The following is a 15,137-nucleotide window of genomic DNA, read 5'->3' on the forward strand; positions in this document are numbered from 1 at the left end:
CCGAAAGCCAAGAAAAGCATTTTATTCGTCGACGCATGAATCGGTTGAACATCAAATAAACTCGTTTAGCACATTCAAAGAAGAAATTTCAGAATTTCCAGAAACCTCTGCAATGAAAATATTCTAAAAAAGCGATGATAATGAAAGCAAAGTTGAGGAATCGTAATGAGACGAAGCGTTTTCTAACATATTTGTCCGACTTTCGCGCACATGGTGGGTACCCTAAGTAAACGTAGGAGAAGGGGACAAGGGGGAAAATGTAAAGTGTGCGGGCATGGAGGTGGAAGATAGGCCTACGATTATATGTATGTACATGTGGCGCGTCAGAGGCGCGGATCTGAAGAGAGACAGATGCAGACGCTATCAGGGAAGAGCGGCGAGGAGTAGCGAGGAGATAAAGGAGACGACAGAGACAAGTGTTTAATAAGCTGTATCGATAATACTGTACACATAGAATGGAATCCACTGCTCCCGTTCTTCGTGGCTGCTACTAAAACCACTTAATCGAAACGTAACGTCAGAATGCCAGTTTCGAGAACGTCGAGCGGTATTTCTTAAATCTGGTTTTTCGAGTTCTACGACTCGCTGAAATAATCTGCATCTCGATCTGCTGTGACTCATACCTTAAATAGGCTCTAAAGAATTTTATTATTTGAAACATACGTCTACTTAATTCACGGATATTTTTCGAACAGTATTTTCGCTATCTTTTTTATCTTTTATTTAACTTTTTCAGGGACGAATTTTCATGGTAGGGAATAATTTTTTAATTGATTTTCATTTTCTTACAATAATCATAATTTTAAGAAAACCAAACGTACCATGGCCGGAAAAGGTTATTTTGGATTTGTTTGTACCTGGAAGTTATTTTAAATTGGAGAAAATATTATTTCGAGACCTTTCAAAATTTTTCTAAAATTTGTCTAACCTTTCAAAAACCCTACGATTTAAATTAGTCGTTTGTTACATAAAAATCGTCCGAGATCAGTTCGGAACAGTTTCAAATAGTGGTCAGAAGCACGCCACGATCGCGCGCCGCCGATACAAAAATTGCTCGACAGGAAGAAGAACAGCAAAAAGTCGCTAATCGAGTAGTCGGACGAGAAGCGCGCGGCCGACAAGTGTTTCGCACACGCGTCCACGCGTACGAAAGAACCGTGTCGTCATCTAGAACCCGGACTCCATCCAGCTAAACGTCCCGGCCCGTCCGACGCGTTTATTCGCTTATTTACGAGCCGAGAAAAAACCGGAATGCATCGCGTCAACGCGTGGATGCTGCGGCGATGCACCGAGGTCAGCCGTGATAATCTCGTTGCGTCAGCCACCGCGAAATCGGGGACCGCGACACCAGTTTCCGGTATCCACGGAAAATCCGCGTTAGCCTGAATCATTCGTTTACATTAGAATCGCTATGTAAACGAGAGCTATAACATTTTCTTATGATCTCGAATGGAATTAATCATTTCTTTGAAAGATGTGTCTCATCGTAAAGTAGGGGGAACCAATATGGCGGAGATAGCAGAGGACCGCCCCGGCAGCCATTTCGGTTCTCCCGGAGGAAACTATTCCATTCATAATTATACAGTTTTGCTTTCTAATTGATCGAGTATGCATAAACGTTCGGAAACATTACCTGCGACGCTCTTTGCGGATCGTGTTTCGTAAGAGGAAGTTGATTACGCGTTCGAAATTGATTCTACGCGTATTCGATTCATCGGGATCGGTATTTTACGTTCACTGGGTCGAGGATCGAATTGATTTTCCGCCGCGATGAAAATAAAACGTGCCGGGAATTGTTGCAGTCGGCTTACGTCAGACGCAACGGTACAAATTGTTGGAAAGGAGCAAGGTTGCGGCTATAATTGTACGGTCATTCAGCGTTCGCGTTTTGCTTGTGCCCGTTCCCTCCAGTTGTAAAACCAGAACGTTAAAGCCGCGCGGCTTTATTTTAGTACGCGTTGGATTAGACAAAGCTCCCGGCTTCTGCCATGGAAAATTTCATCGTTCTCTGCGTTGAATTCGCGTGACGAATTCGGATGAAATTATTTAATGAACGCCTCCGGATTTCGCGTACAATTCTTTAAAGAATTTTCGTTTGCGATAACGAAATTTTTTCAGGAAATTAATTTAACGTGGCTTAGAAAGGTTTGCTTGGCGATTATATTTTTCTTCGCGTCGATTACTAATTAATTCATTGTAAAATGACTATTCTAAAGGCAATAAAAGAAAGTAAAAAAGGCCCATAAATAAAATATTTCCAGATGATTATATTTGAAGTATATTATTATTATAAAGGACTTCCGTTTACCATAATTCATATCGTGGCATATTTAATCATGGAAATTGCTTAATGTTGTAATGGAATTTCGATTACCTGTTATTTTGAAAATTAAGACAATTAAAATGAAATGTATGACAATTTAGGGGTGACAAAAATATTTTAAGGGAGCAGAAATGTTCAGGAGATTCTTCTGCGTTTATATTATACGAAAAAGTATAATTTATTATTTGGAAATATAGAGAACAGATGATTTTTACCGCCTGTTCCATAACATACAATGTCAATTTGGCAGAGGTAATTTATTATTTGTATTTAATATAAAAAATAGCGCCGGTACAGGCTGTGGTAAAGCGTCCAAACTCGTAAGTGATGCACAGCCCGCAGATAATTCCTGGAATTACACCATTCGCGCCATCTGTCTTATTCGGTGTTAGCATGTCAGCGTCATCTACCGTTCTCAGATGCTGATCGGCTGTCGACCATTTCGGCGAACAGTTTGAGCGTTTTACCGCTAGATGTAATGGCGCTATTTTTGTATTTTAAGGAACAGACGATTCTTACAATATATTTATAATAATACATCAATTTTATTAGACAATTTATATACGACAGAGTCTCTTGAACATTTCTGTACCCTCAAAATATTTGTTCACCCGAGAATTGGATGATTTCATGCTATTTTCGCGACTATTATACTTGATTATAGCGACTATTCAACAAATATAAATTTGCAACAATAAAAAGGTTTCTTCGACGTGATACGGACATAGAAAATTGCTCTGATCATTTCTGTGGTCTATGAATATTTTTTTAGCCCCACGATTAAGTCGATTATGCTCGATTAATTCTTGTTGCACGACCGTGCTTTGTAACAATTTTAAATGTATAATAAATATAAAATAAAAAGTAATTTAAATGTCGACGATTTATCGAAAATGGGAAGCTCAGTTATACGAAGACCTTTTTGTACCACAGATATAGATAATGATGGGCGTTATCCCTGTTTTATTGTCAAAGAAAATCGAATAAAAGAAATAAAAGAGCAGCAGAAGAATGGCCGACGTCACAGGAACAGATCCTTTAGTCCTTTAGGCCTGTTTTTATTTGGTGCGGACTTATCAGAATACATCGAGTTTTACAGTCAACATGTTTTCCTATGGAACGACGTTCGCCGAACGGTCGTTCGACCTCTATACGAGCGCGTACATGCACGCAGAATAAATGTGTTTTTTTATTTTTTACGGCACACACACACACACGCGTACAATCTGGCGAACGTGCCAAATTATAAAGACGGTGCACGTCGCCGATCCACCGAACAACAGAGAAAGCCGACGAAAACACGTTGTTGTTTTTTTTTTTTATAATAATGTTCATCTTTTACGGAAACGAAAACGGTAAATATCGGTGGTGCCGGATCTAGCCCGGTCCGTCGAATAGAAAAATCTTAATCGAATGATCTAGAATTCTAGGACAGTGTACGTCCAGGCTCATAAAGTCGCGGTTTACGCGCTAAATCGTACGCAAGTGTACACGTTCAGATTCAAATGTAGTTCGCCGCTCACATGATCGTGTCTACTCGCGAAGGAATTGACATTTTACAACAGCGAAAGACAGCAATGTGTTATTTTTCTTTTATTCTTTTTCTTTTTTTTCGGTTTTTTTTCTTTTTGTTATTTCTTTTTTTTGTCTTTTCGCATCTCTTTTTGGTGTACGCTCACGTGCTCTCTCTCCACGTGCTTCGACCATTTTCTTTCTTCTACCGTCCGTGTTTATCTCGACTGGTGTTGAATCTTAATGTCGTCTTTAAAGGCTATGAGTTGCTCCAGAAGTTTTTTTAAAATACAGCCGGATTTTTCATTAATTCCGTCGTCGGGTTAGACATTTATTCTCCATCGCCACCATAACGGAGCGATCGGAGAGCACCGTTTATGGTGATACCGTACGATCGAACTGCGATTCTCTCGGTGCAATTGGATCATGCAACGATCGATTCGTTTACGCATCGTTGCGAATCGTTAAACAATTTCTGTCGCATGTCGAACGCTCGCGCCGATACAATTGTTGATAAACGAACGCTACGCCATTGTTAAGCACGTCGCGCGTACGCCGTTGTATCGCCCACAGTGTGACAATTCCAAATGTCGCGTATCGTGTCCGACGACGACGTTAATGAAAAATCCGTGGCCCAAAAAATACTATACATACCTCTTTTCTTTTTCTTCTCTCTTTCTCTAACTACGCGCACAATATTTTTCTCTCTCTCTCTCTCTCTCTCGCACTTTCGCTCGTTCTCGTTCTCTCTATTCCTCTCTCTAGATACTAATTGCATTTCTCTCCACGCACACGCATACGCAAGCTTCCAAGGACTTCGTTAATCGTAAATGAAACGCGTGCACCATGTATCGTAAACGTTGAAATGGCTATGACCGTGGTGAAATTATTATTGTGTATGGCCGCGCGACGAGATGTTCCTCGCATAATCAATACGATCTCCTGGATCCACCGACAATTGTTTTACATTAACCCATTGCGCTCCGATGTCATCTCTCAGGGGACATCGTAATTCGAGCATATCACTCGAATGTCTCCTCTCAGGGGACATTAACTTTAATTAGTTATTACGAAAGATTAACTTATTCCAGCACGAGTAGATAGTTTAATAGATAGTTTATCCTGCGATTCTAATGGCTTTTAGGTTAACTTTTATATTTCTTGTCCCTTTGAGTGGCGACTCGAGGCACCGCTCTTTAACTAAAACTCTTCGTATTTGATAAATTTTTACAATACAGTATAAAACTGGAATAAGAAGACAATGTCAAACTAGAATAAAAAGACAATGCCAAACTGGAATAAAAAGAGAATAAAAATCGGGAAGAGTAGTAATCCTTTAGGTTTGAACAAACGTCCGAATCCTGGAGTTACGATGTCTTCCAGTGAAGGGTTAGAACCTCTCGCAAGTCAAAATCAACCAAATGAACTATATCGATGAATTATAGTTGAGCTCGTATATAATCAATTTGTCAATCAGTTTCTTCACTGACAAAGCGACATCGTGACTCCTCGTAATTTGTACTCGTATTCAAATTTAATAAATCATCTTTTAGCGAGGTTGATTGTGCAACATTTTTCTTCAATGCAACCGCGTTACCGAGTTCGGAATACGTAATTAGATCAATTAATTGTGCTTCGAAGCGACAAGGACATCCCGCCGCGCGGATAGGAAAGAATCCCAGATTCGTACAAAACGGATGCTCTTCTCACCGATAGAAAAAAACTGAGTTTTGGCAATGGTGGTGGGGAGCGTCGAGGGTCGTTCAACAGGATTGACTATTTTATACGCACGCGGTATAGTATTATATTGTTCGTGACTCTTTCTTTCTTCGGCGCGAGGTACAAAAGAACAGTATCTTGAAAAGACAAGTATAGGCAGGTACTGTATTATGTTTCGCATTTGGACGATCGACGTCCGTGTGTACCGAGATTGCTCGAATCGGTGCGGCAAAACCGATCATTCGCCTACATCATCAGAACCAAGCGAAATTAACGATTCAACAAAATTGAACAAAGCTGCACGAATTTCTAGCTCCGCGATAACGCAATGTTCCTGTTCAAATCACTCCATGCGATTCTAAATAAATGTATATTCCGTCGCGAGATAAATTTGAGAAATTTCAATTATTTTTATGTTGTACGCTTCTTGATTCAACGTTCATCGCGTTCTTTAGATTTTTGTTGCACCGATCCGGGCCGCCGCGGACACGGACGATCGAGTCGCGTCGAGAATTCGACTCGTGTTTTCCTTCTTCTATCTAACGTGTCGGTCGCTGATCCGCTCCGTCGTCGCAACGACCGCGAATCCGGGGACTCTCTGGGAACGAAGTTTTATCATGCTCGCTTCGGGCGCGTTTACGTTCGTTCGGGGGACCGCCTCCTTCAAGCAGGTATTTCGTTTAGACTCGACGAAATTAGAAGCAATTATTTAAGACCGGTAGTGCACAGAAGGTTCGATTTCGTTAACAATTTTTCATCGGCCTGTTTCACCCTCTCGAGACAAACTATTTGTTTAACGATGCGTCGGCTTTACAGCATTTTCGTTCTTTCCATTATTTCACGTTCGTCTACCGTGACTTTATCCTTTTGCGGACGATATTACAGTTTAAAGTGATAATAAATTAGTAGAATACGAACCAAGATTAATCATATCTTTATTTTGACGTAAATAAGTCTTGCTGAATGAATTTTTGTAGAAGATTAATAAAATGTAAATATATGTGGTAATCGAGATTAATAGTATTCTTATTCTGATCTAGATAGATCTTGCTAAATAAATTTTATGCCAAATTAATGGAATACCAAAATATGTACTAAAAGACATTAATAATATTTTCATTTTGTCTTAAATAAATCTTTGAATAAATCTTGCTAAATAAATCCTGATAAATAATTCTTTCTAAATAAATCTTTTTAGATAAATCTTCTCAAATAATTCTTCCTAAATAAATCCTGCTAAATAATTCTTCCTAAATAAATCTTTTTAGATAAATCTTCTCAAATAATTCTTCCTAAATAAATCCTGCTAAATAATTCTTCCTAAATAAATCCTGCTAAATAAATGATGGAAATGAATAAAATGCAAACAAACGTACCAATCAACATTAACTGCACTTTCATTTTGCCCAAAATAAATCTAATGCAATGAATGGTTTATGTGAATGGTTTACTTTCGTTTTGCAAAGTGTCACGTGAAGTAATTGACTCCGACGTGTAGCTTGGATAACGTCGCCATTTTGGTAGACGGAAGAACAAAATCGAATCGAGTATAAACAGTCGCGCACGATCGCTGGGTGGTTGAACGATCGCGCGACAGATCTGGAAAGGGTAAACGAAACGGCGATCGTGACCAATCGGCCGCGACAGAAAGGGAACTGTGTCGATCGGTGTGTGATCATCGTGTACAGTGAATTCCGGAAGTCGAATATTTTACGGCCGTCTCGTAAACGAGCACGGTTGCGGAGACAAGCACGCCGCGGCGACGCTGAACGCGCGGGCGGCTGAGTACGCGTACTCGACGCTCGATCTATAATACTTTCATGTGTTTCGAGTTTCGATTTCCTCGGACCGCGTTTCCGCCGGAAATCAGTAGTTTACAATCGTTAATTACACAGATCTACCTACGTGCTTCGGCCGCACGGAGAAAATTATAGGGGCCGTCCTCGATCGTTCGCGATTTTCCGCCTCGAGGAATGCGGGCGCGCGAAGTGTTTTCCAATGTACTCCAACATATACTTTCGCTGGCGTTTCAGCTTTCAACGCGTCGGTATATCTGGACAAAATTATTCAGCAGCGGAGAATTTGCGTTCGTGTCTCGAGTAAAGTTTCGAACGAATCAATTAATTCATTTGTTTGCTACTAATAAATCGCGCCGAGAAAACTAATTCACTTTTCGTTCGACTTTTATAATAAGAGAGGATCTATCGATCAATAGTTCGCAGTGTCGCAGGCTAAGCGTTGTAAATACTTTTCATTTGTGATTGAGAGAATGTGCTGAGTAAAATTGAGCAATCGAGATTTCATAGTCGAATCAAAGTAGAAAGTCTCGTCTTTTGTCGTACTCTAAACGTTACGTGATTTATTCACGGTATTTAGTCGACGTTTACAAATGTTTATTGCATTCTATTGAACATCAGAGACATGGCTGTTGCGTTGTTTAGCGCGGTGGACAGAGATTAATCGAAAGAATCCTCGTAATAGGCCGTTTCGTCGTTGTCGATGAGAGCCCGCCGAAACGCACGATTTAATCCTATTGCACGGCGAAAGAGCGTTTCGAATTAATCTCGAACATAGTTTATGAAGCACATTACGACGATTCGTAACGGTGTATAGACTGTTTATCGACGAACTTTTCTCCTAAGTTCCAGGAGCTGCTGAACAAAGTTGTTTCTCATTCGTCGGGGCAGAAAGTTCGATGGGAGTCGATCGAGCCGGTCGGGAGACGGTGATTCGCTAGAGTAGGGAAATTTCGAGACGAATAATGCCGATTATTTTATACACTGTTTTACAACACCTCTAACATTTACGCTAGGCTTTTCCTCTTTCGCGAAACGATGGCTGGCAATCGACGCGCTCGATCAAGGGATCGCCTGACGCGGTATTCGAGTCCGTCGACGGAATCGAAGACCGGTTTTTCCGTCGTTCTTCTATGGGACACTCTACTTGACAGTGAAATCAACGTGTCGGTAAGCTGAGACCCTTGTCAAGGTTATGTCAAGATTATAATTGTTAAAAAACCGACGTGAGAATTATGACGTGGGGGAGTTGCCATGAACGGGACACGTGTTGTTGAATGGGGCATTACTGTTATCTCAATAATGATGAATCTTTTTATAATATAATTATGAATTTTTTATAATATAATTATGAATCTTTTTATAATATAATTATGAATCTTTTTATAATATAATTATGAATCTTTTTATAATATAATTATGAATTTTTTTATAATACAATCATGCTTGTTTTCTAATTATATTATGCATATTTAATGGGACGTAATTTGAATCTGATATCAGTTAATATGAAATTATGGCAGACGATTAATTTTCTTATGCTTAAAAGCAGTATTTTTCTTCATTCTCGCGTTGTTGGACGAAGTACTGTTACTTTCGACTGAATTTTTATTTATTGCATTTTATCAAGTATTTTTTATTACAGTGATTAAACGAGTTGAAGTTCCAATGTTATTACTAAATTTATGAATGAGACAAAGACGACGTTTGCAGATAGGGTGCGAATTGATCATCTAGTTCAATAAATGATAAATAAAATGTGAAACGTTAGAAATGTTTCTGAAAATGATTTAGATAAGAATATGCATAAATATGCATGCTCCATTTGATACAATCAATCGATAAATAGGGCGAACTGCACTTTTGAAAAAAATAAATGAAAAATGAGAAATGAAAGATGAAAAATGAGAAATGAGAATTGAAAAATGAAAAATGAAAAATGAAAAATGAAAAATGAAAATTGAAAAATGAACAATTACCCTTATTAACACTAATTCTTCTAGTAAAAGAATTGACCTTTCGAATGTCTCAGATAAGAATTAGCTAGGCTCTATAATTGTTCTGCAGTCTCGTCCAAAACAAAACTGTCCCGTTCACGACAACAAACACCTCTAATTCATCACGCCGGCAATGGACTATCGAGTCCGAAAATCAAACGTCACAATCGACTCGTCGCAAATACGGCAAACTAATTAACTCGAGCTTCCCGTGGCAACTATATCGTCTACGAATAAAAGGTGGTTCTGCTTGACAGTGTCGACTGCACGCTAACGCAGTCCTGGTTCGGTATTGGTCGGACATTTTTTCATTATTTCACCGGGATAACGCCAAGCTTTCGCTGGCCGTATCCCGTGGATACCGTTCGAACAAGTTTTTGGTCTGGTGCGAGCTATCAGAAGTCGTTCCTCTCGGGTTTCTGCCAATCATCGCAAACGCGAGCATGCAAACACACGTGTGTACCGCGAATTGACAAGTTGAAAATCATCCTCCGACTAACAGCTTCCGCCGCGTCGGAGCGCTTACGGTTATTGATAATGTTCGTTAACGAGTCTCACTGCGGATGGTCAATCTCCCGTAAACACCATCGATCCGACTGTCGTACAAGCGAAGTACCGTCCGGCTGTTACGGTTGCCGGAAAACAGAGGCTCGCGACTCGCTTCCGTTGATCTCGTTCCGTTTACTACGGTTCTTCGTGATTCTTTGCTTCGGGTATCCTTCGATTCCTCGATTTTATGCTCATTATAGAATATTATTTCTATTGTTTTAATGTTAGAGATCCATTGTCTCTGGTTGGAGCATCGACGGAATATTATCAATCAGAACTCGCGGCAACGCAACGCTTCATAAACTGGACATTTATAATAGCAATAATTCGACTGTGGATTTTATGCACTCGTGATTAAAATTATCAGAGACAATAATAAGTTACTCAATTTATTAAAACGCTTATTAGAAAAATATTTAATTCAAATTTGATGGTGTTTACTTCGATTACTTTTATTTCGCATCCACAGTCTACTAGCAATGATAATTGTTCCTGCAATAATGTATAGAAAAATAATTTAGAATTTAACTAGCAGTAATAACTAGCGTATCAACTATCATAACGATAATAATAATTTTCCTCGACACCCAAGCTGCGCAAAGAAAAATCCCGTGGTCGCCATTTTCGTGCCATTCAGTATCTAAACAGGACCAAAACGCGCAAAGCAATTTATTCGAGTGTCTCGAGTGTCTCGAACATTTAGCGAACAATTGCAAGCATTGAACGATTCGCGAACCGTCGGAGGAGTTCGTTCCGAATCGACGATCGCCCAAAGAGAAGCTCACGAAGCCCCATGCTACGTTCTCTGAACAATAAAACGACCACGAAGGACTGACTCGACGATCGTTAAGGTAAATCCAGCTGGCCGTTCGTTCCGTTTGTTAATCAGGACTATGGGTAGAGAGGGTGTCCTGGAGAGGGGAGAGGGGGGGAGGATTCTGCGATTCCTCGGTCGAATTTTCGGTGAAACAGTCGGCCTGGTTTGTGCGCGATCACGTGAACGTCTCGTCCTTGCGGAAGCACCGGCACCAGCCGCGAAAGCCGTCCTCCAATTATCCTAAGAAGCCCGTCCACCGGCCTCTTAAAACAGGACGCAGGCCGAGCCTTGCATCACCTCCGAGATGAACATCGGCGTCCCGGCGCCGAGGCCGCCGTCAGTCTTCTGGTTCTCGTTCTTGTCGTACTCGCAGTCGAAGTAATGGCTCTGCAACGTTCGTTTCACAATGTTCGTTTCTTAACTAATCTGCCCGCCTCGAGCGCCGCCATTACGCTCCAATTAGAATCAATTACTGTTACAACAAACTAGGAGCCGTGGTCTCCCGTGTTTGTCGCTCACGTTAAATTCTGGTAATTGCTTTATACACCATTCGAGCGGCTTGATTGTTAGACTGCGGATTTTATATGCGTTTATGAGAAAATATGCGGGCGAGGGTGATAAAAGAATTTAAGATTGTTACATTGCTAGCCAATTATTACAATTATTAAAATAGAAAAATTCTGTTTCTTAGAGTCCATTTACAACGATTTGATTTTGCATAAATATTCACGGTCTACTTATGACAATGAAGAAATGTTTTGTAGCCATTGAGACACAAAAGAGAAAATTCGTTCTTACTTCATTTCTGCTTCTTATAATTAATTTAAGATATTTTTATTTCGCATAAAGCTCCGCAGTCTACTTGCGACAATAATAAGATGTTTTCTATCTAGTGAGATTAATTTTGTCGAAAATGTTGTATTACTGTAAAAATATTTTTGACGTTATGGCTAATATTGAAAGACTCTCGTTCCAATCATAAATGATTAAAAGAATTATTACAAACGTAGATATATAAATATAATATAAAGAGTGTCGGATCATTTGCGAGCACTTTGCAGAGAAAGATGTGTACGTACCTGGCAATCTAAGCACCTGCAGTGGTCGCTCATCTTGCAAGTGATGCCCCACTGCTTGGCCACCGCCCTGTAGAACTCCTTGCTCGATTTGTGCAGGATCTTCGGCCCTTTCGTCTTGTTGTCCTCCTCGGCTAACTCGGCGACGTTGTTTTTGTCGGTCTCGTGCTTCTGCGCCTCGGCGGCGTGCTCCAATCGCGTCTAAAATCGTAACAGGACGTGACACGGGCACCAAACAGTCTTATCTCGCAGCGCGAGACCCGAGTTACTTCGCTACAGGTCAATTAAAGTTGCTCGACCTTCCAGCCCGCCTACGCCATTTTGCATCGTCAATTATGCTCTAAGCCTCCTATCGCCATAAAGTGCATTACCGAGCCGTGATACATCGCGCCCGTAAAATTTTCACTTAGATCTTTCCCAGCTGCACCGGCGTCTTCTGTTCAGACGTTAAACAAAGATTGTTTTCGGAGTACCATAAATTCTTCTCAACGACAGAATGTACATTTATTTAAACGCGAGGTACCAACAAACCAGCGATGCATTTATTCAATCGTTAATTTCACCGTGTGTATCTGTTGCATAGCAGATGCTTCGCTCAAGGTCGTGCCCCACCACGTACGGCCACGCCCTCTGGCACTGCCCACAGTCGATCTGACACGCCCATTACGTTGCAAACACGATCTTCGAAACGGATCAGGAAACTTTTCCACGAAAGTAAGCATTTCTGCGCGGCGAGCGGAGCCCGGAGCTACGTTAAAAATCGACTAATTTCCACCTGTCTGCGAGAACAACATTTCATCGAACTACAGAAATGGAGAGAGAGAGAGAGAGGGAGAGAGAAAGAGGGAGAGATTGCGAACGGGATTGCTCGTTTCGAGGGTGGTGATCAAAGCGAGCGGAGCCCGGCTTGTTATTGTAGCCCGGCCGTGGAAAAGGATAATTCTTTATTCCGTGACGATAACCCAGATCCTCACCTGTTCGATAACGTGCTCGTACGAGGGGGGCGGCGAGCTCGGAATGGCCGGCTCATTCCTCACCATCAGGCTGTTCGAATCAAACACCGGTGACTTTAAATTGGATTCCGGCTCGGTGGCCAATTGCAATTGGTTCACGGATAGTTGAACGTTCTCCCCCTTGGCGTTGTCCTCCGCGTCGTTTCTATCTTTGTGGTTGTCTTTCGACGACTCCCGCTCGTTCTCCGGCTCGTCCTCGCCCTCCTTCTCGTTCTCCTTGTCCTTCTCGGTCTCGCTGTCCGGCTCCTTCTCCTTCTCCTTCTCGCGGTCCTTCTCGTCGCTGCTGCGCGACTTCGACATCTTCGAGAACGGGAACTTGAACGGCGCCAGTTTGATCAGCTTCTGTTTGCCTCGTTCGTCTGCAATTAACGTGATTTTTCGGCTATAGACAGTGCCACGGCCGACCGGCCGGATATCGTTCCCAGAATTCGGTCGCGACAGCCGCCGAGCAGCGAAATGTACGCGGAACGAGAAAAGCGGAACGAGAGACGCGGCGCTGCTCGGTTTACTTAAAGTTAGGGAAAGCGGGAGCCACCCTTTCGGAGATGATTCGAGTGAATCGGATGCCAGCTTTTCGCGTAATTGGGGCGCAAGAAAGAGCAGCCATTTGTCCACGAAATTGTTCTGTTCCGTGAAAATTCTATGCGAATTCGCTTCGCCACGTTCATCAAATGATGTTAGATTGTAGAAACAATTTTGTTTCGTAAACTGCGAATGGTTCAAGATTTTTGTTCCATTGGAACAAGGCTTCGATGTTTATCGATCAACAGGAAAATAATTTGCTAAGTATGAAAATCTTTCACTGGCCGTGCATCACGTTCATCAAATGATGTTAGCTTGTAGAAACGATTTTGTTTCGCGAACTGCGAATGGTTCAAGATTTTTGTTCCCATGGAACGGGGCTCCGATACTTATCGGCCAGCAGGAACGTAATTTGTTAAGTAAGAAAATCTTTCAGTGGCCGCGCAAGAAACTGACGGAAAAGAAAAAGGAGGAAAGCTGAAAGGGAATGAAGGATACGGTTCGCTTCCACGGAAGGAATGGTTATCCATCAATGTTTACAGGTTTATCGGGCTTAATTGTGGCCGCAAGAACGCCAAACCCCCCCATGCACCGTGCAATAATACGAGATGCCTTGTTACAAAGATTCCCCGGGAGAAAAAGGGCAAAGAAATAAAGAGTTCAGCTCCGAAGGAGGTAATGAGGGATGAAAGAAGTAATTCGTTCCCGCGGAGAGCAGATGTGTCATTCAATGCCGAGAGCTTTACCGTAACAATAGGAAATTTTCTTCTTACAACAGACTATTGCTTTGCCGGACCGGCAAGAACACAGAGTCTTCGTTTCATTAAATTCTCGGGGCAAACGCAAACTTAATCAAGGTTTCAGCTACGATGTTAACGGGGGAACGGAAATTGATTTCAAACATCGGTTGTAAAAGTTGGGTCGATGTAAAATTCGATGCGATAATCATTAACGATGCGCTTCTCAGTTGGTTATTGATTACATAACCTTCTATTATATATGTTGATTTATAGCCTTTTTATATTAATTATTATTCTTTATTAACCTCTTGCACTATAATAACGAGTCAGGCTCGTGGTGAAGATTTTATGCAAGCTCTACTAAATATGAATATTATTCATTTCTTTTATGTCGAAATAAAAATAAATTCTTCTGTCATCAATGTAGAGAAACGAAGGTAAATAAAGGCAATATAGGAAAGAAAAATTGTCCGATATTATTAAGAAAATTATTAAGTACGAATAAGTGCTAATTGTCACAGTATGAAAGGAGCGATAGTGTGATGGGTTAAGGGGTTAGTAAGGCCCTTTCGAGTTACATGGAGTTAATGTACAAAGTTTCGAGTGACCTCATAAACAGTATATACAGAAAAGGAGAACAAAAATGATATTATAATATAAAAGTAAAATATAATGAAATCACATAGTCTGTGTTTTAATAGCTAGTATTTCTGTATTTGTTGTAAAATCTTTTTCTTTATAATTATTTAATCCTCGCACTGTTCCCTTCGCTAACAATCTCTTCGCTAAAAGCACACTTTTCATACTAGTTATTATAAGAGTAGCAAAATTGTTAAAAGCAAAAAGAAAAACACGTTCGCAAGTTTGGCAAACGCGATAAGGGATGAAATTTCGCCGAAGCAGAAACGATTAAAGAATTCCGAAGCAACAGGACGACGCGCCGTCAGCAGCTCGGCAGAGGCGCTAAGGGACGAGACGGGAAAGTTGCTAAACGCTTCGCATCCCTCGAAGCAAAATCGAAACAGTCGGCTTTCAAAATTGGCTTGTTGCGAGATTTCTCCGAAGCGAAAAGA

At 41.1% G+C, this 15,137-nt stretch overlaps 1 protein-coding gene across 1 annotated transcript in view; it reads right to left on the bottom strand.

The window, feature by feature from the left end:
- Nucleotides 1-3,922: 3,922 nt before the first annotated feature.
- Nucleotides 3,923-15,137, bottom strand: part of LOC144474986 (uncharacterized) — a 32,152-nt gene continuing 20,937 nt past the window's right edge. Inside the window, exons 2-4 of the mRNA XM_078190447.1 lie at nt 12,764-13,161; nt 11,793-11,990; nt 3,923-11,100 (exon numbers count right to left, since the gene is read on the bottom strand). Coding sequence (XP_078046573.1) covers nt 10,978-11,100; nt 11,793-11,990; nt 12,764-13,102 — 660 coding nt within the window. The 5' untranslated portion in view covers nt 13,103-13,161 and the 3' untranslated portion in view covers nt 3,923-10,977. The remainder of the gene's footprint in view (nt 11,101-11,792; nt 11,991-12,763; nt 13,162-15,137) is intronic.

Source organism: Augochlora pura, chromosome 9 (genome assembly GCF_028453695.1).
Source record: "Augochlora pura isolate Apur16 chromosome 9, APUR_v2.2.1, whole genome shotgun sequence".
In the NCBI taxonomy this organism is placed as follows: Eukaryota; Metazoa; Arthropoda; class Insecta; order Hymenoptera; family Halictidae; genus Augochlora; species Augochlora pura.